Below are 19,933 nucleotides of genomic sequence, written 5' to 3' on the forward strand. Positions count from 1 at the left end.
GGAGAGCTTGTGATTCCCTTTCTGAGGGGTGAAATTTGGACTTAACAACAATGAGAGGAAACCTTAGAAATCTCTTTTTATCTTCTCAGAAAAGAAATACTCTCTCAATGAAATCTTTGGGTTCCAGGAGCATTTAGTTAACTCTTGGTACTGAGCTCTCTTGTGGGTCTGACATTCTGGAGTGTGGTGTTAGGAACGTGGACTTTGAGGTCAGACACACCTGGTGTAAATGGGAGCATTCCCCTTCACTCTGCAGCTTTCAACTGGTTCTTTAATTTCTCAAAGCCTCATTTGCATCTGTACAACGGAAGTAAAACCTACCTGGTCAATTTGCTATTAAGATGAAACATGAATTGAGTGTAAAGGATGTGAAGCAGTGTTTGGTGTATAGTAGGTGTTCAATTAGTGGGGGGGAAATGGTGGTTATTAATATCCATCTACCTACCCACCTACATATCATCGTCATCTTAGTAAAATGTATGTGGGCAAAAAACAACAAAACAGTCTTCTGAATCAAACACATCCTCTTCTCATCAAGCATGACCAACTCTATGTAACTCCCACAGAAGTCAGGCTTTCCAACCTGCTGGAACAATAGGAAGTGGGAGTCCCTGGGGACAACTGAGCCTTGCTTTATGTATTTATGTGACAGCTCTTTCTGCAGTGCTGAACGCTACATGGCCCTGGAAGAGGAAGAAGGTATTCCATGAAAAGTTGACCCTACATTCAATTAGCCAAAGGAGTCTCTGATTTCTTCCTGCTGTTTGAAATAGAGCTGGATTTACTTTAGCTGTAGTAAATAGACCGACTTCAACAACAACAATTAAGGTTTTTAAAAAAAGAAACCAAGGAAGAACAATACACAAAGACCAGGGAAAGAATAAAGAGAATGAATTAATTTTATGTAAGAGGAGAGTTGTGATATTTATGATCTGAAAAGCAAATCATATCTGAGAGCTTTTATTTTGCTCCCATATTCATTATTTATTCTACTTGGCTAATGCTATTGTTTCTAATCTTGCCTTGGTGAATGCTTTTATTACCATTTAGAATCTGAGCTCCTTAAAGCACTCTGGCATGGAGAAGAAGGCCAAAATACACTAGGCTTGTTGCAAGTCTGTTATTATTTCTGAGAATCATTTTTTTAAAAGCACTCAGATTTATGCAAATACGGGATGTAGGTAGGTGTGACAAAAGCCTTACTAACAAGTCCCTGGAGTGCTTTTTGTAATGAGTTGATCATCAAAATCTGTTCCCGAGAAGGAGAGCCATGTGTGTCCTTGCTGCTGTGTGGGAGGCTGGGTCCCTGCCACCGCGCCCACCTGTGTGGCCAATCAACAGCCTTGGGGGAGGGGCCAGCACAAGGTTCCTGGTTGCTATTGTCAACTGCGGTATCAGGCCCAATTTGGGACTTCAGCCAGCTTTGGCTTCTTTGGGTTCTTGGCCTAGTTTATATATAATTATTGGAATGTTAGGTAGATAAGTGTCTAAGAACTAAGAATTTTTAAAAGCTGCACTACCATGGAATGGAGCCGGGAGGCTGGAACAGAGTCAGCTGTGACTGCTCAATTGCTGCTCTCTCATCTGGGCTCCCGTAACCAACTCTAGTCTGTTTGAGCCAGGCATGGTGGCTCTATCGCCAAAAGCCTACTTGGTTATAATCATACACTCCTTTCTTTCACACATGCTCAGCCTGATCTTCGCTCTCCACTTTTCCCAGTGTTACTGGCTCTTTCTAACAAGTCTTGTTGAACTTGGGTTACCAGCAGACAAAAGGAAACAGAGGCAGGGCTCCTCTCTCCCAGCCGCCACCAAAATTGCCACCCCGTGTCATCCGTTTCAGTAGTGCCCACTCTAGAAGGAGCTATCCTGAACTTTCTGACGCCCTCACCATGCCACTCCCTGCTGTTTCTGGGCAGCAGAGGCTTCCTAGAGCAAGTCAGACTCGGAGGAGCTCTGCCCTTACCTGATTGTCACCACTGCCCACCTTCTGTTGACTTCCCAAAGAGGCTGTTTGAATCTTTTCCAGGGTCAGGTAAAAGTTGTGCATCTCCCCAGTGCTCAGAGTTTGTGACAGTTGGGAGAAAGGCAGGGGACACGAGGTCACTGCTCTCCGAACCTGCCCTGTCCTTTTCCTGCTATCCGTGTGGTTTCTGCCCTGCTCAGCCCCTGTCCTACTTCTCAATTTCCTCATGAAATCAAGCCTCCTGCTGTGCTCAGTGGCGGGATGCAGGAATGTGCATGCCCTACACCTTCCTTGGGTTCATGTTCCTGTAGAAATTATGGACAAGTAGTCAGGTGAGGAGCAGGGAGCGCTGGGGACGCACGCACACCTGGCAGGAGAGGGTGTGCCAGGCATGGCTTCCGGGAGAAGTGAAATCTCAGCTGAGACCGGCAGACTGCTTAGATAGGGTGAAAGGGGCAGGGAGGGAATGAACGTTCCACACAGAGGCAGGGGGTGTAGAAGCACAAAGGAGGGGGTCATGGTGAGGAAGTGGAAGGTTGAGCGGGGGCCAGGTCATACAGGGCCTTGGCAGCAGCGCAAAGGAGCTTGGACCACATTCTTTGTTTCCACTCAGAAGCAAAATACTGGACTGAACAGTCTTTGAGACGGATGTAGGCCACACTGATTGTTTTATTTGAGATTTTTGTGACCCTGAGAATGTCATCTGCCAAATCCCTGCAGTAGTGGGCTAACAAGATAGTATTCTGGTCATATGAAAACCCCAGTCCATTTCCCTAAGGACTTACTTTGTCTCTGATAAGAGGTTTGGTGACAAGTTTGAAGGTTCCAATGTGTACAAGTGAGAATAGAAAGATACTTTCAGCCCTGGTGGTGTTTATCGACTGGCCAACATGACAACACTGAGAGCATTAAACAGCATAAAAATAATGACAAAGCTATGATCAGCAGCTACAGATGGTTTTTGTACACATTGACCATCTAGGGCAAGTAAAGGGGAGTTCAGGGAAGGCCCACGGAGCAGAAGGTGAGGCCAGGAATTGGCCTAGAGGGGAAGGAAAGGCAGACCCAATACTAAGGAGCTAATCTTTTGCTAAGCAACCGGAATTGCTTGATCGCCAGGGATGCTATTGCAGATGACTGGGGAAAGTCAGATCCTCCAAGCTGAGCCATCTGCAATTCAAGGTAGAATCTGGCAGAATACATTCATTCCTGCGTGAAAAGTTCGAATCAGAGTTTTCTCTAACTGCTTACCAGATACACTACTACTTGGCTTTCTTTCCTTCTTGCCCTTTTTCTTGCTTCTTACTTCCCTCCCTTCCTTCTCTCTCCTTTCTTATTTCCTTCCTTCGTTTCCTTGTTCCTTCCTTCTTTCCTTGCTTGCTTTCTTCCATCCTTCCTTCCCTCCTTCCTTTACTTTATTCCTTCCTTCTCCTTAACATTATAATTTGGTAATGTCTTCCTTAAAAACCTGACTTTGGAACAATACTACACTTTCTATTCAGCAACGAGTAGTAGTTTTGCCTCCCTATGTTATTGTTGTGTTTAAATCCTGGATTCTTTCCTGCTGTCATACTTTGTCATGAGAGTGAATCTTGCCGGGTGTGGTGGCTCATGCCTGTAATTTCAGCACTTTGGGAGGCTGAGGCGAGTAGATCACCTGAGGCCAAGAGTTCGAGACCAGCCTGGTGAAACCCCATCTCTACTAAAAATACAAAAATTAGCCAGGTGTGGTGGCACATGCCTGTAATCCCAGCTACTCGGGAGGCTGAGTCAGGAGAATCACTTGAACCTAGGAAGCTGGAGGTTGCAGTGAGCTGATATCGTGCGACTGCACTCCAGCCTGGGGGACACAGTGAGACTATCTCAAAAAAAAAAAAAAAAAAAAAGAGTGAATCTTTGTGATTATCCTAGAGGGAATATGCAGAGAGAACTTGGAGAACCAGTTCCATGGGCTGTCGATTAACCTGACGGAAAGGACATCCTGTTCTTGATAACTCAATAATTTATTTGTATTAGCATGTCACTTTCTCCAACTCTATTTTTAGAGTTGGTTCTGGCTGCCATAATAAAATTCCATAGACTGGGTGGCTTAAACAAGAGACATTTATTTCCCACAGTTCTGGGAGCAAGGAAAGCCCTGGCAGGTTTCGTGTCTGATGAGGGGCCACTTCCTGGTTCATAGATGGCACCATATAGCTGTGTCCTCACATGGTGAAAGGGGCAAGGCAGCTCTCTGGGGTCTCTTTTACAAGGGCACTAATCCCATTCGTGAGGGCTCCACCCTCATGATCTAATCACCTGCCAGGGCCCTACCTCCTAATAACTATTGCCCCGGGGTCAGGAGTGCAGCATTTGAACTTTGGGGTAGGGGGCAGGGAATGGGACACAAACATTCAGACTGTACTATCAGTTTTCTGATTTGAAAAACTGGCATAATGACACCTATATATCTACATGGATGAATTTAGCAGGGTCTTAAAAAGATTCTTCACACATTAGAAAATGTTAAGACTTGTTGCTAATTTTTTTTTTTTTAAGGATGACCGTTATTGGAGATTTGGCGGGGAGTGGTCAGTTATTTTAGAAAGGGCTCAAATGGTGATTGCCATTACGCACTGTCTTCAAAACCTGAATGATCAAAATAGTATACATGAAAAGATTTCAGGAATTCATAAGTTTTCTGGTTTTCCTTGATGGCCCTTTCCAGTCACCTACCCTACATATGAAAATGAGAGCCTATTTCTGTTTTCAGATTGCAGAGGGAATGGCGTACATCGAGCGGAAGAACTACATTCACCGGGACCTGCGAGCAGCTAATGTCCTGGTCTCCGAGTCACTCATGTGCAAAATTGCAGATTTTGGCCTTGCTAGAGTAATTGAAGATAATGAGTACACAGCAAGGGAAGGTATGTTCCAGTAACGATCTTTAGATGTTTTATTATTGTGTTTTATTTTGTTTTTGTCTGTTTTTGACAAAGCAATTGCAATAGTCATCATTAAGAAAAACTTACTTGGTACAACATTTAAGCTGTACCATAATTGTCTGCTTACAGTTCTATTCTAATAGTTTCTAGAAAGTACTCTCTTGATTAACTCCACATGATACTTTTGTTAGGCTTACAAATGCTATCAGTTGTATTTCAATTAAGCAATACAAAACACAAATAGATTCAGCCAAATCAAGATTCTTGTTTATTTTACATTGTTAAAGTTTTCACTCAAACAATGAATATATGGGGCTGTGGAGGAAATGTTTGTAACATTAATTCTATGTTCTTTATTCCAGCCTTTTAATTACAAATTAAAACATGAACATTATCATACACACAGAACTAAATATAATGCAAAAAATCTACTTTATTTTCCCACATTCTGAATTATATATGGGAATCAAAAATGCACAGAGAGGCCTAAGTTCCCCAGCCTGTGGCACACTGTCCGGGGGCCGAGCACGGTCGGGACTGCACAGGCCTTTCTTGGGCTAGGATTGCCCATGTGGTTATGACTGAGGATTCTTATGCTCTCATCCATGAGAGCTGAGCCAATATGTTTGCAGTGCTCACTCTCTTCTGGAAGAAACAAGCACTTTCTTGAAATTCCTAAGCATTGCTGAACAAGGATTATCATTATTTTATTTTATTTTTTTGAGACGGAGTTTCACTCTTGTTGCCCAGGCTGGAATACAATGGCATGATCTCGGCTCACTGAAACCTCTGCATCCTGGGTTCAAGGGATTCTTCTGCCTCAGCCTTCCGAGTAGCTGGGATTACAGGCGTGCGCCACCACACCTAGCTAATTTTGTATTTTTAGTAGAGGGAGGTTTTTCCATGTTGATCAGGCTGGTCTTGAACTCCCGACCTCAGGTGATCCACCTGCCTCAGCCTCCCAAGTGCTGGGATTACAAGTGTGAGCCACTGCACCTGGCAAGATTATTATTTTTTTAAAATGACATGTTTGTTATTTCTGGAAGAGGTAATAAGCAGATTGATTTGATTTGTTGAACATCTCCTGCTTCCATCATGTGTAGGATGGTTCCCCTCCTGCCTCAAGCATATGTTCTCGAAAGTGGATTAACTTATCCTTGACCTTAATGATTATCTCTAGCAAAAAGGCAGGCAAACGAGAATGATCTAAAGAAAAGGAGTCAAAAAAATAATAGCTAAGGCCAGGCCCGGTGACTCACGCCTGTAATCCCAGCACTTTAGGAGGCCGAGACGGGCGGATCACGAGGTCAGGAGATCGAGACAATCCTGGCTAACACGGTGAAACCCCGTCTCTGCTAGAAATACAAATAATTAGCCGGGCGTGATGGTGGGCACCTGTAGTCCCAGCTACTTGGGAGGCTGAGGCAGGAGAAGGGCATGAACCTGGAGGCGGAGCTTGCGGTGAGCAGAGATTGCTCTAGTACACTCCAGCCTGGGCGACAGAGCGAGCCTCCGTCTCAAAAAATAAAAATAAAAAATAAAAATAATAGCTAAAATGTATTGAGCATTTATGATGTGTAAATGGGCTTTTCATACATTATTTCATTTATCTTTACAATAATCCCATGTGATAGATGTTAATATTATCATCACTATTCCCAGTTTACAGAGGAGGAAACTGAGAGATTCTGCAACTTTTTGAGGTCCCACAGTAAGTGATAGAGCTAAGATTCAAAGCCAGGAAATCTAACTTCAAAGTATCTGAACTGGAATTGGTTACACTGGTTTTATTGAATTTAACAAGCTGAGAGTTTCACAAAAATAACTGTTCTCAGGCAAAGACCATGGCTTAGTGCAGAGCACATGTTCTAGATCTAACAGCATCCTCTTCCTGGCATATCTCAGGATGACAATAATGATGCTTACCTTCATTGGTAAGTACCATTCATTGGTACCTTTATTACCATACTTGACTGGTGTTTACACTGTGCCAAGCCCACAGATCAACCCATTTAATCCTCACAGCAACCTAGGAAGGTTTTGTTGTTTCCTCAGTTTACACATGGAAGCACCAAAGCTGCACAAAGACAGCAAGTGACTTGCCAGGATCACACCAAGCAGAAAACAGCAGATGCGGGATTCAAACCAGGGCTGTGGGGTGCCCAAGCCAAGCTCCAGCCATGGTCCTGCCTGCTGTCTCTGCACACTGCTGCTCCAGGCAGGCAGGGGGTAATGCAGGAATGTGTGCCGTTGCCTCGCATACAACAGACACCCAGGAGATTCTCTACTGTCCTTACTGTTCTTACTCCAATTTCTAGTTTGTGTTGGGGACCAAAAAAATTTTAAGCCAAGGCATAATAAAGGCAAAAATTTTTTTTTAAGTGGTAGGTAGAAGCCCCTAGCCTTCCAGGGTGCCAGAGTAACAGCCTGTGCCTGAGTCCCTGCCTTCCTCAAGGGGACCCTGCATGTCCCCTTGGGCTAGGTCTGCCTGTCCCCGATCAGTTGGCCTCACCAGCTCCTTGTGAGAAATGTAGTTTCATCACGAACTCATTCTGTATTTTATACTATGTGTATGTGTTACTTATTCAAAATAAATAATTGAAATTTAAAAAAAAAGAAATCAAAAGAAGAAAGAATGGTCTGGGTGCAGTGGCTCACGCCTGTAATCCCAACACTTTGGAAGGTCAAGACGTGCAGATCAGCTGAGGTTAGGAGTTGAAGACCAGCCTGGCCAACATGGTGAAACCCCATCTCTACTAAAAATACAAAAATTAGCTGGCCGTGGTGGCAGGTGCCTTTAACCCCAGCTACTTGGGACGCTAAGGCAGGAGCATTGCTTGAACCTGGGAGGTGGAGGTTGCAGTGAGCTGAGATCACACCATTATATTCCAGCCTGGGTGACAAGAGTGAAACGCCGCCTCAAAAAAAAAAAAGAAAAGAAAAGAAAAGAAAGTGTGGGGTCACATGTTCATGACTTTTTGTTTAAGCTTAAATACCCAAGTAAGAACCACATATCTTCTTCCTTAGGTGCTAAGTTCCCTATTAAGTGGACAGCTCCAGAAGCAATCAACTTTGGATGTTTCACTATTAAGTCTGATGTGTGGTCCTTTGGAATCCTCCTATACGAAATCGTCACCTATGGGAAAATTCCCTACCCAGGTATGGTTTACTTAGCTATTTACAATCAAGTGGTATAAATGAGAAAAAGTCAGGTTGCATGAAGGCATTAAAAAGTAATAATAACTTCATCTACCCGATAGCAAAGAATAAGTGCTTTGAACCAGAACTTGATTGTCATGGGCCGGGAGTGGTGGATCACGCCTGTAATCCCAGCACTTTGGGAGGCCAAGGCAGGCGGATCACCTGAGGTCAGGAGTCTGAGACCAGCCTGACCAACATGGAGAAACCCCGTCTCTACTAAAAGTACAAAATTAGCCAGGCATGGTGGCGCACGCCTGTAATCCCAGCTACTCGGGAGGCTGAGGCAGGAGAATTGCTCGAACCCGGGAGGTGGAGGTTGTAGTGAGCTGAGATCACGCCATTGTACTCCAGCCTTGGCAACAGAGTGAGACTCTGTCTCAAAAAAAAAAAAAAAAAAAAAAAGACTTGATTTTTATTTTCACTATCTTTAGCATAAATTGTTCTAAAAGTGCTTAGACACTTCTTTGCCTTCTTATTTTATTGAATGTGTGTTCTTTTTCTGCACTGATTAATTCCACCACATACTAGAATGTTCCTGGCATGGTTGTTGGTATTGAGATGAGGATGGATAGACACAGGGGCTCCTCCAAGGCAGTCCCCCTGACGGAGGAGGAAACCCACATGGAGACGAGGATTTCCAATGCTTCACAATTGGTTTTGTAATAAGTGCCCTGGAGTCTCTCTCTCTTCAGGAAATAGCCACCTTTGTTTATCAGTGCGAGGCCCTTCTGCTCTTTAACATACTGGTATCAGTGAGGGCATCATTCAGTATTTATTTCCAGATTCCTAACACCTGAAGCCTGCAGAGCCAGATTCTGTCCATCCCTCCCTTTTTCCATGGTCTGTGCTGGCATGGTTAAGAAGAGGGATTTCGGCCAGGCGCGGTGGCACACACCTGTAATCCCAGCACTTTGGGAGGCCGTGGTGGGCGAATCACGAGGTCAGGAGTTCAAGACCAGCCTGGCCAACATGGTGAAACCCCCGTCACTACTAAAAATACAAAAAATCAGCTGGGCGTAGTGTTGGGCACCTGTAATCCCAGCTACTCGGGAGGCTGAGGCAGGAGAATCACTTGAACCCAGGAGGCCAAGGTTGCAGTGAGCTGAGATCACTGTCTGCCCTGGCGACAGAGTGAGACGCCGTCTCAAAAAAAAAACAAAAAAAAACAAAAAAAACCAAGAAGAGGGATTTCTCCCAGAGCTTTCATATTTTCATTCATGTTTGACTATTAACAAAATGTTTGCATGAGGGGAATTTAAAATTAAGTTTTTAATATTTAAATCATTCTCCTCTTCAAAAAATATTTGAGTATGCTAGGCACTCTCAGCTGCTAGGATGCCATGGTATCTGCCCATGTCCTTCAGAGTGAATGCTGTAGTGGAGAGAGACTGATGGTTGTCAAACACACAGCCAGCCTGTAGGATGGTGAGAGTGGTGTGGAGCCTGCATGGAGTGGCTTAGGGATTGGCAAGTACTCACAGAAGGGGGTGGGGAGCTGCTGGTTTTATTCCATGGTCCTGGCAGCAGCAGGGACTCAGAGATGTGAGGGAGGGAGCCTTGGGCTCTCTGAGGTCTGCATGTCCCCATGGGGAGAGCAGCCAGAGCATGGACTTGACCAACAGGAGCAGGAGGCCAGCGTGGTTTGGGCCTCTGTGAGTATTTGATGGATGGATGGGTGAATGAATGAATGAATGAATGACTCACCTAGGCCATTTGATCTCTAGACAGTCAATGGATGAGAAAGCAGAAGGCTATGGAGCTGGGGGTTAGAGTGGCTCAGGGAGAGACTTACTGGCCATGTGAGAGCAGTCCCTCTTACTCTGCTGAGATGCAAGCCAGGGAAGGCTTTTAGACAAAGCAGCCACACAGTCTGCATGCTCCCATCACTACTGCTGCATGTGGGGATGAGCCACAGAGAAACTGGGGCAGGGACCAGCTGGCAGCTGAAAGCCTTTGGGTGGTGTCTGCCTGCACAGTGGACCGGCAGTCCTAGGAAATCCCTTTAGTGCCAGCGTTTCATCTTCCAGCTGCTCTAGACACTGAGGTTAATGAATTAATATTGCTGCAAAATAGGAAACATATTTCTAATCAGCCCTGATGTCTGATGTTATATATGTCTATCTCCATCTATGCCTACATCTCTTTCTATAATCTGTAGAGAAAGATTATATAGTCAGATTAGGTATATAATCTGACACCTGATAAAATAAACATATAATATCATAAAAGAATGTTCTGTGATACGTGTGGTGTGCTGCATGTGACATGCCGCCATGGCCCCTGAGGCTTGAGAAGGTGATTGAACCCCTCGCTGGTGGCAAAGCTGCTCTGAGCCCCAGATCCGTGTGCCTCTCAAGACCCCTCAGCTGATGTGAGCAATGCCCAGGGTTTGGAAATATTTGGGGTGAAAAGTCATTTTTTTAAAAAAAGGACCAGCCAGGCGGGCGGCTCACGCGTGTATTCCTAGCACTTTGGGAGGCTGAGGCAGGTGGATCACCTGAGGTCAGGAGTTCAAGACCAGCCTGGCCAACATGGCAAAACCCCATCTCTACTAAAAATATAAAAATTAGGCCGGGTGCTGTGGCTCACGCCTGTAATCCCAACACTTTGGGAGGCTAAGGCGGGTGGATCACAAGGTTAGGAGGTCAAGACCATCCTGGCTAATACGGTGAAACCCCGACTCTACTAAAAATACAAAAAATTAGCCAGGGGTGGTGGCAGGCGCCTGTAGTCCTAGCTACTCGGGAGGCTGAGGCAGGAGAATGGCATGAACCTAGGAGGCGGAGCTTGCAGTGAGCTGAGATCGCACCACTGCACTCCAGCCTGGGTGACAGAGTGAGACTCTGTCTCAAATATATATATATATAAATAAATAACTAAAAATAAAAATTAGCCAGGCATGGTGGCACACGCCTGTAATCCCAGCTACTCAGGAGGCTGAGGAAGGAGAATCACTTGAACCCAGGAGGTAGAGGTTGCAGTGAGCCAAGATCGCACCACTGCACTCTAGCCTACGTGACGGGAGCGAGACTCCATCTCAAAAATAAAATAAAATAATAAAAAAAGAACCAGTAGAAAAATGGTCAGAATCACAAAAATATATTTCTCTCTATATGGAAGAACCCAACAGAATCCATCGACTGGTCTGTTCCCTGATTGGCTTGTCCCTGGAGGGACTGGGAATGTGAGATGTCTTGAGGAGATCTGGATCAGTAAATTTTTTAGGCACGAGAGTTGTATGTTACAAGAGCCTCTACCATTACGTTTATAAACATAAGCAATCCTATTTACTTCACATGAGAGGACTTGATTCATAGAGAGCATAGAAATTGGTAAACATTGCCAAAACATGCCATTTTCCACACTGTTGTAAAACTGCGTATGGGAGAGAATCTACTGATTAATGGAATTATCTGAAAGTATTTTCTTTACCCAGTAAACTGCTGGCTATGTTTTGTTTGTTTTTAAAGTACTTTAGAAGCTATACAGGCCAGGTATGGTGGCTGATGCCTGTAATCCCAACTTGGGTGGATCACTTGAGGCCAGGAGTTCGAGACCAGCGTGGACAACATGGCAAAACCCTATCTCTACAAAAAATACAAAAAAGTTTAGCCTGGCGTGGTGGCGAACGCCTGTAATCCTAGCTACTTGAGAAGTTGAGGCAGAGAATCACTTGAATGCTTGAACCCCGGAGGCAGAGGCTGTAGTGAGCCGAGAAGCGCCACTGTACTCCAGCCTGAGCGACAAAGCAAGACTCTGTCTCAAAAAAAAAAAAAGAAGAAGAAGAAGAAGAAGCCATATCATATACTTAGCTTTGTAAAATAAAAAGGAAATAAAAGAAAGCAGGGAAAACAAAAAAGAAAAAAGAAAGTCACATACAAAGCAAACACATTTTTAGAGGAGAAAGAAAGACTAATATAATATACCAAAATGTTGTTAACCTTGGGTCAAGAGATAATAGATTATATTAATTTTCTTCTTGATGAATTTCTGAAATTTCTAATTTTTTTACAGTGATATTTTTATTAAATATTTTATTCTTATCTAAGTAATATATGCACATTTAAAAAGTACTACAGAAAGACTTTTTTTTTTTGAGACAGTCTCGCTCCGTCACCCAGACTAGAGTGCAGTGGTGCGATCTTGGCTCACTGCAACCTCCACCTCCTGGGTTCAAACAATCCTCCTGCCTCAACCTCCCAAGTCACTGGGACTACAGGTGTTCACCACCATGCCCAGCTAATTTTTGTATTTTTAGTAGGGATGGGGTTTCACCATATTGGCCAGGCTGGTCTTGAACTCCTGACCTCAGGTGATCCACCCACCTCATCCTCCCTGCAGGGATTAAAGGCATGGGCCACCGCTCCTGGTCACAAAAAGACTTCTAATGAAAAATTGCCCCACACCTGCAGGTGCTCCTCAAAGGAATCTACTTTCAGGAATTTTGATTCCTTATTCTAGCATTTGCTGCATATAGTTCTAAATATTCTACTCATAACTTTTATCTCTTAGGTTTTTTCCACTTATTATTAGATAAGAATATGGCCACATACTTTTAGTTTTCATTTATTTGTTTATTTGACAGGGTCTTGCTCTGTCACCTGGGCTGGAGTGCAGTGGCATGATCATAGCTCACTGCAGCCTTTAACTCCTGAGTTCAAGTGATCCTCCCGCCTAAGCCTCCTGAGTAGCTGGGACTACAGGCGCATGCCACAACACCCAGCTAATTTATAAATTTTTTGTAGAGACAGGGTCTCACTATGTTGCCCAGGCTGGTTTCTAACTCCTGGGTCAAGTGATCCTCCCTCCTCAACCTCCCAAAGTGCTGGAATTACAGGTGTGAGCCACCATGCCTGGCCAGCCATATGGTGTTAAATTCAAGAGATACAAAGAAGTATAAGCTGAAAGATCCTCCACTCTATTCCCAGCCACACAATTCTCTCCCCATAGGCAACCAGTGTTCTCAGTTTCTACTCTAGAGACATCCTATAAGGAGAGTCATACAGTTTTGCCCTAGTGTCTGGTTTATTTCACTCAGCATAACCCTCAAGGTCCGTGAATGGTGTGGTCCATGTCTTCAGCCTCTCTCCTCACTCCTGGTCTTCCATACCATGCTTTCCCCACCTCCACTTGGGCCCAGCATTCCCTGCATGAAGCTTCTCCATTGTTTCTCCCAGCATTCACCTGGGCACTGCCAAGTGGGCTCCAGGTACTGTCCTGCCCTCGGCGCTGGCCTCCCTCCCTCGTGGTTGTGCTGGCCACACAGTGTGCACCTTCACGGGGTGAGTTGGGATGGGCCATCTTGCCTGTTGTCAGTGCCCCTCTCTGCAGGCATGATGGTTGCACTTTCTTCCTCTTGGCTCAGACCACTTCTTCCTCTGGCTGCCAGGTGTCTCTTAGCATCATCAGAGATGGAGTTTAAGTTTCTATTTCTTGTTCTCTTTTTTGTTTTGGGATGAATTACAGGGAAAAAAAAAAGTGGGGAGGAGGCAAAAGATCTTTACTTCATTATCTTAAAACCAAAACTATGATTATATTTCTCTATAAATTTTATACAGAAAAAAAGAGGGGTCTGGCTGGGCATGGTGGCTCATGCCTGTAATCCCAGCACTTTGGGAGGCCGAAGCAGGTGGATTTCTTGAGGCCAGGAATTTGAGACCAGCCTGGACAACATAGCAAGACCCTGCCTCTACAAAATAATTTAAAAATTACCAGGGTATGGTGGTATGCACCTGTAGTCTCAGCATCTCAGGAGGCTGAGGTGGGAGGATCACCGAGCCCAGGGAGTTTGAGGCTGCAGTGAGCTATGATCGCACCATGTACTCCAGCCTGGGCAACGGAGTGAGATCCTGTCCCAAAAAAAAGGTGGGGGTGTCTTGTTGGGTCCTGATTGGGGTCTTGTTTTGCTTTGTTTATACAAAGCGAAAGGTTTGAAAGTGAAAAAATTTTCTGAAGCATCATGTCTTTTCTGGCTGTTTCTGACTGGATATATCTAGCATATTAATGCCAGCTGAATGAGAATCAAAAAATGTGTCCTGCCACAAACACTCACCGTGATCACAAGCAAAACTCAGAAAATAATAATAGTAATAATAATTTGCCCTTTTGAAAGGAGTGTGATTGGGTGGGAGACTGTAGTCCCAGATAATCTAGCTCTTCCTGATACACACGCACAGGGGCCCTGTGTGACTGAAGATTGTCATAGTTTGTGGTGCAGCTGGGCTCCTCCCTGTCGCTAGCTGTCTGTTCCTTTTCTCTGCTGTGCCACATTTTTCTCTTTCTTCTGCTCCTTTACCAACTTGTAGTCTCTGCTGATTTCTACCCACTCCAGATGCCACCCCCTGCTCCCCACCACCTCCTCCTAGTGAGGACACTGTCCTGACTGGGCTGTGTGTCATTTGAGGACAACGCTCTGTCTTAACTATCTCTGCATGTCTCAGAGCTCAGTGCTAGTTCATGACCCGCAGTGAGGACTCAGTAAGTGCTTGTCGAAAGGAGGAAGGATGGAGAATGAAACTGTGTTCACCAGCCAATGCCAATGGGTGATCACCAGCCAATGCCAATGGGTGTTTACTTTTTTTAACTTAGCAACAGGCCAACGCCAACTATCACATGTAACCTTAGGGTCTGGTTGAGGTCCCTCTCCTCTTCTATTTCTTTCTTTCACAAGACTTGTCATTTAATACCGGATGTCATTTGTTGCTTTACTTGTACATAAAAAGATAGGCTTCAGATTCCATTCTTCCAGTTCTTCTTATCAAGTCGAATTCCTCGAACAGGGTGGAGCATGTCCAGCCTTTACCAGCATCATCGAGAGTCCTTCAGAGCTAGGAGAACATACTGGAACGAGGAAGAAAAAAACCTGCTGTGGGGCTAGGGTGACCTAGAAAGCTTTATCTTCTGCTGTGGCTGCATTCTGACCTTTTATGCAACTGAAGTTTCTCCAGGAAGGAAGTGAAAGAGATACTCCAAACTGAGTTTGCAGGTCCAGTTGCTATTTATACTATACTGGATGTTAGTCCTCCCACCACGATCCCAGAATTTCAACCAAGAAAGTAGAAGTATACACAGATCTTTCTCCTGAAATTTATCCAAGTGAGCTTGGCTAGTTAAAAGAACCAGAGCAATGCTGAGGCTGTATCATTTTACAGAGACTAAAACTTCCAAATAAAGAGGATGATACAAATCTGTCTTTGGCTTTGAGCAATGAGAATCAAATGAAGTCTTTTAGTTAGAAAATTCTAGTCACATAAATATTTGAAGATAGACTCAGAATTAGACTCAGGAAAATTGATTTGCTGTATAAATAATTCTCAAGAGATCTGAATCATTATAAAGTTTGTGTGGATCTTTCAATTTCAAAAACAAGGGCTCTTCCAAGACAGAAATGATCATGTCTTCTTTCAGGGGTTTAAATTCAGGAAAGGTCACTGTGTCCTTAGATGAAAAAAGGTAAGTTAAAGGCAGAGGATCTCAAAGTTCACTGGCCATAAGGCGTTGTGAGAAATACACAGAAACCTACTCTGTATATAAAGCAAATGTTTCGTAAAACCATATTGACCTTTCCTTTGTGCAGTGCTTTCTGACCTTTTCTGTTTTATTCTAATTCATTTTTTAAAATACTGGTAGTCGGCTGGATGCGGTGGCTCCCGCTTTTAATCCAGCACTTTGGGAGGCCAAGATGGGCAGATCACTTGAGGTCGGGAGTTTGAGACCAGCGTGGCCAACATGGTGAAACCCTGTCTCTACTAAAAATATAAAAATTAGCCTGGCATAGTAGTGGGCACCTGTAATCCCAGCTACTTGGGAGGCTGAGGCAGGAGAATCACTTGAACCTGGGAGGGGGAGGTTGCAGTGAGGCGAGATCTCACCACTGCACTCCAGCCTGGGTGAAAGAGGGTGACTCTGCCTAAAAAAAAAAAAAAAAACTAGTAGTACCCTAAAAAAATCAATTTGTTGATCCCAAATTGTTGATCCCAAATGCGGATAGTGCCGCGCAATTTGGAAAACACTGATTAGAGAATACATTCAAAACAAGGTTCTGTTTCAAATCTGGTAAAAACCATTTCCCCTAAAGCTGCCACTTATTTCGAATCCTTCCAGTGACCACGGATGGTAAAATATACAGCTTTGAAAAAGAGATAGCTATGGAAAGGAAATTAGTTGTGATGAATGCAGCCCCTCTCATGTGCCAGAAATTGTATATACTTTGCGTGAAATACAGTCTTCTCTAGAGAAGTTCACATCCTACAGAACAGGGTATCCACAAAATATGCAAAACATACAGGTGTGGATAGGTACTGCTAGATAAGGATATAATTAAAGGATTAATCTCCTTTATCATGCAGGAAAATGTTATTATTATAATCTTTTTTACCCCTTGAAGCTATTCTCAGGATCAAAGATTGACAGTTCAGTTTCTGAATTACTCTGAGACATTTGACCACATTTAAAAATCCTCTATTACCAGGCCTTTTGCAGAGCTCTAGAGGAGTAATGAGCACCTTACTTCTCTCCTGGAGGTCAAGAATATGCAAATCCAGAGTCAGAGTGAGCTGTCACTCTGGCCAGGTACTGCAGATTGGAACAATTAACTGTGTCTGTGAAGCAGCTCCACTTGAGACTATGATTGGGGTTCAGTTTTCCTCCTCAATTAATATCTCGCTCTTAAAAGACAGTGACATCCACGAGATATGTAGTACAAACTACAGACAAGTGTCCTTCAGATTAACTGAACCATCATTATTTTCCAAATTAATCCCTAAGTTTTTAACTATTTGGCAAGTATGTAATCAATTGGTCGGGCTGACTTAAGGATGTTGACTTTAAGTAAATGAAAATACCAATTATTAAATGAAAAGCCAATTTTTGAAAAATGTCTGTATAAGATAATACATGGTAAAATTTGTTTTTAATATAAATACACTACAGGTTGAAGCTGAAAGAATGCTACCCCGCAAACGTAATTAAAGTTAAGAGTTAGGATTGAATTTAGGTGACTTATGTGAAATGTCAGGCAAGTCCAATATCCTTTTGTTATTAAAGAGAACTTGGCTGTGGCTCCTACTTAACAGATTTTGGCAAACTGAATGCTGTCTTGATCCCCTCCATACTAAAATTTATTTATTGAGTTGCTTGCAGAAATTTCCTTAGCTTCTGTATTAGTTGGCAAGGGCTGCCATAACAATACAACACACTGGGTAATTTAAACAACAGACATTTATTTTTCCAGGGTTCTGGAGTTTCAAAGTCCAAGGTCTAGGTGCTGGCCGGATTGGTTTCTCCCGAGCGAGGCCTCTCTCCTGGACTTTTAGATGGCCGCCTTCTCCCTGTGTCTTCACATGGCCTTTCCCCTGTACTAGTCTGTGTTCTAATCTCCTCTTATAAGAATATTAGTCATATTGGATTAAGACCCACCCAAATGGCCTCATTTTATTTTATTTTATTTTATTTATTTTATTTATTTTTGAGACGGAGTTTTGCTCTTGTTGCCCAGGCTGGAGTACAATGGCACGATCTCGGCTCACCGCAACCTCCACCTCCTGGGTTCAAGGGATTCTCCTGCCTCAGCCTTCCCTAGTAGCTGGGATTACAGGCATGCGCCACCACGCCCAGCTAATTTTGTGGTTTTTAGTAGAGATGGGGTTTCTCCATGTTGGTCAGGCTGGTCTCAAACTCCTGACCTCAGGTGATCCCCCCACCTCAGCCTCCCAGAGTGCTGGGATTGCAGGCATAAGCTACCGCGCCTGGCCATCATTTTAACTTGGTTACCTCTATGAAGGCTTTATCTCTAAATATGGTGCAGTCAATTCTAAGGTGTACTGAGGGCTAGGACTTCAACCTAGGAATTTTGGGAGGATGCCGTTCAACCCCTAACAGCCTCAGTAAAGCTTGTTTCAATCATGGTTGCAGGACGTGAGGAGCAAAAAACCACTGCAGTACTTGACCCTCTGCCAGCTTTCTAAACAGCATGGTTTTTCTTTTTTGTTTTTGTTTTTCCCACCCTAGGGAGAACTAATGCCGACGTGATGACCGCCCTGTCCCAGGGCTACAGGATGCCCCGTGTGGAGAACTGCCCAGATGAGCTCTATGACATTATGAAAATGTGCTGGAAAGAAAAGGCAGAAGAGAGACCAACATTTGATTACTTACAGAGCGTCCTGGATGATTTCTACACAGCCACGGAAGGGCAGTACCAGCAGCAGCCTTAGAGCACAGAGAAACCCGTCTGTCTGGCAGGGGTGGCTGCCTCATTTAGAGAGGAAAAGTAACCATCACTGGTTGCACTTATTATTTCATGTGCTGGGATCTTCTGCCGTGCCTGGATCCTGAAATAGAGGCTCAATTACTCAGGAAGAACACCCTCTGCATGGGAAAGTATTCTGTACTCTTAGATGGATGCTTCACCCAGTTGCAACTTGGACTTGTCCTCAGCAGCTGGTAATCTTACTCTCCTTGACAACGTCTGAGTGCAGCCTTTTGAGAAGAAAACACCTATTCCCTCCAAAAATACACCCAGCTAGCTCTATGTTTACAAATGGACATAGGACTCAAAGTTTCAGAGACCATTGCAATGAATCCCCAATAATATCAGAACTAAACTCATTTATAAAGCTAAAATAACCAGATACATAGCATGACATCTCTTTGTATTTTTCTCTATGCTTTGGCTTACTTGTTAAAAAAAAAAAAAATTACTAATCCAACCTGTTAGATTTTGCAGGTGAAGTCAGCAGCTTAAAAATGTCTTTTCCAGATTTCGATGTGTTTTTTTTTTCCCTACCTCCCAAAATCTGAGATTGTTAAACATTTTTCTCCCATGAACACTGCTCAGACCTGCTAGACATGCCACAGGAGTGGCGTGCACATCTCTGTCTCTTCCAGCAAGAAGAGCCCGTGAGCACACATAGCTGCCGTGCCGTGCAATGTGCACCCGAGGGCACCGGGCTCACCTGGACCTCCCAGGAAAGGGAGAAGAGCCTCAGAAACTGCTCTGTGTTTAGAAGGAATATTTTTAAGGGTCCAGCTTTTTCATTTCCACAATTTCCTATATCCAGATTTGTTTTGACAGTGTAGTTTGGAAGAACTAAGATTCTAATCTCTGAAGAACCTTATAGGGCCTTCTAAAACATAAGAGTTTCCTTTGTTGCTTCAAAGATTTGAACATTATGTTAAAGATCAAGTATTAATTTTAGTTGTACTCTAGAAAGTTAAAGTGCCACATTTGGGGCTATTTTTATGATTCAGCAATCTTTTCTAAATTGTGTAGCATGTGTATGAGACTATTTATACCCAAGGATATGAAGGAACGTAAGTGACTAGGAGGCTCTAGTGAGCCATGGTGGCGGGAGGTTCAAGCCGTTTTGTTTACTAAATTTTTCTCCTGTAAGCTTTGAATGGAAATTTCTGTATCACATTATGTGTTTCACTTATGCTGTCGTGTATATACCTAATATTTCTATTTTTGATTTTATTTTAATACACCTCGTCCAATAACATCTCAAGCTTTTTATTTGTGTTTACATTTTCAGCTGTGGTCAGTGTAAAAACTGGTCATTAATTGGGGGTGGGGTGGTTAGAAGTGATTCAATAGAGCTACATACTTTAAACTTGCCCAAGTTCTACCTCCTTCCTTTGAGCATTTCAGATTGGAGAACCAAGGAGTTGATCACCTCAACGTCTGAACATCCGTTTATGGGAGCCAGCTAGAATTTGTTTTCAAATAGGCTTAACAGGCATCATTAAAATTTCATTCTGTGTGTTTTGTTTAGGCTTGAGGTGCTTAGAAGATGGGATAAAATATTCTACTTTTCTCTAAATTTTAACTTCGTTTCCTATGTGA

At 43.6% G+C, this 19,933-nt stretch overlaps 1 protein-coding gene across 2 annotated transcripts in view; it reads left to right on the plus strand.

The window, feature by feature from the left end:
- The window catches only part of LYN (LYN proto-oncogene, Src family tyrosine kinase), a 138,636-nt gene extending 119,047 nt beyond the window's left edge, over positions 1-19,589 (plus strand). For both annotated transcript variants that reach the window (XM_001087049.5, XM_015145385.3), the window contains exons 11-13: positions 4,719-4,872; positions 7,918-8,049; positions 18,100-19,589. In XM_001087049.5, the coding sequence (XP_001087049.2) occupies positions 4,719-4,872; positions 7,918-8,049; positions 18,100-18,302 (489 nt within the window). In that variant the 3' untranslated portion in view covers positions 18,303-19,589. The remainder of the gene's footprint in view (positions 1-4,718; positions 4,873-7,917; positions 8,050-18,099) is intronic.
- The last annotated feature ends 344 nt before the right edge of the window (positions 19,590-19,933 follow it).

Source organism: Macaca mulatta, chromosome 8 (genome assembly GCF_049350105.2).
Source record: "Macaca mulatta isolate MMU2019108-1 chromosome 8, T2T-MMU8v2.0, whole genome shotgun sequence".
NCBI lineage: Eukaryota > Metazoa > Chordata > Mammalia > Primates > Cercopithecidae > Macaca > Macaca mulatta.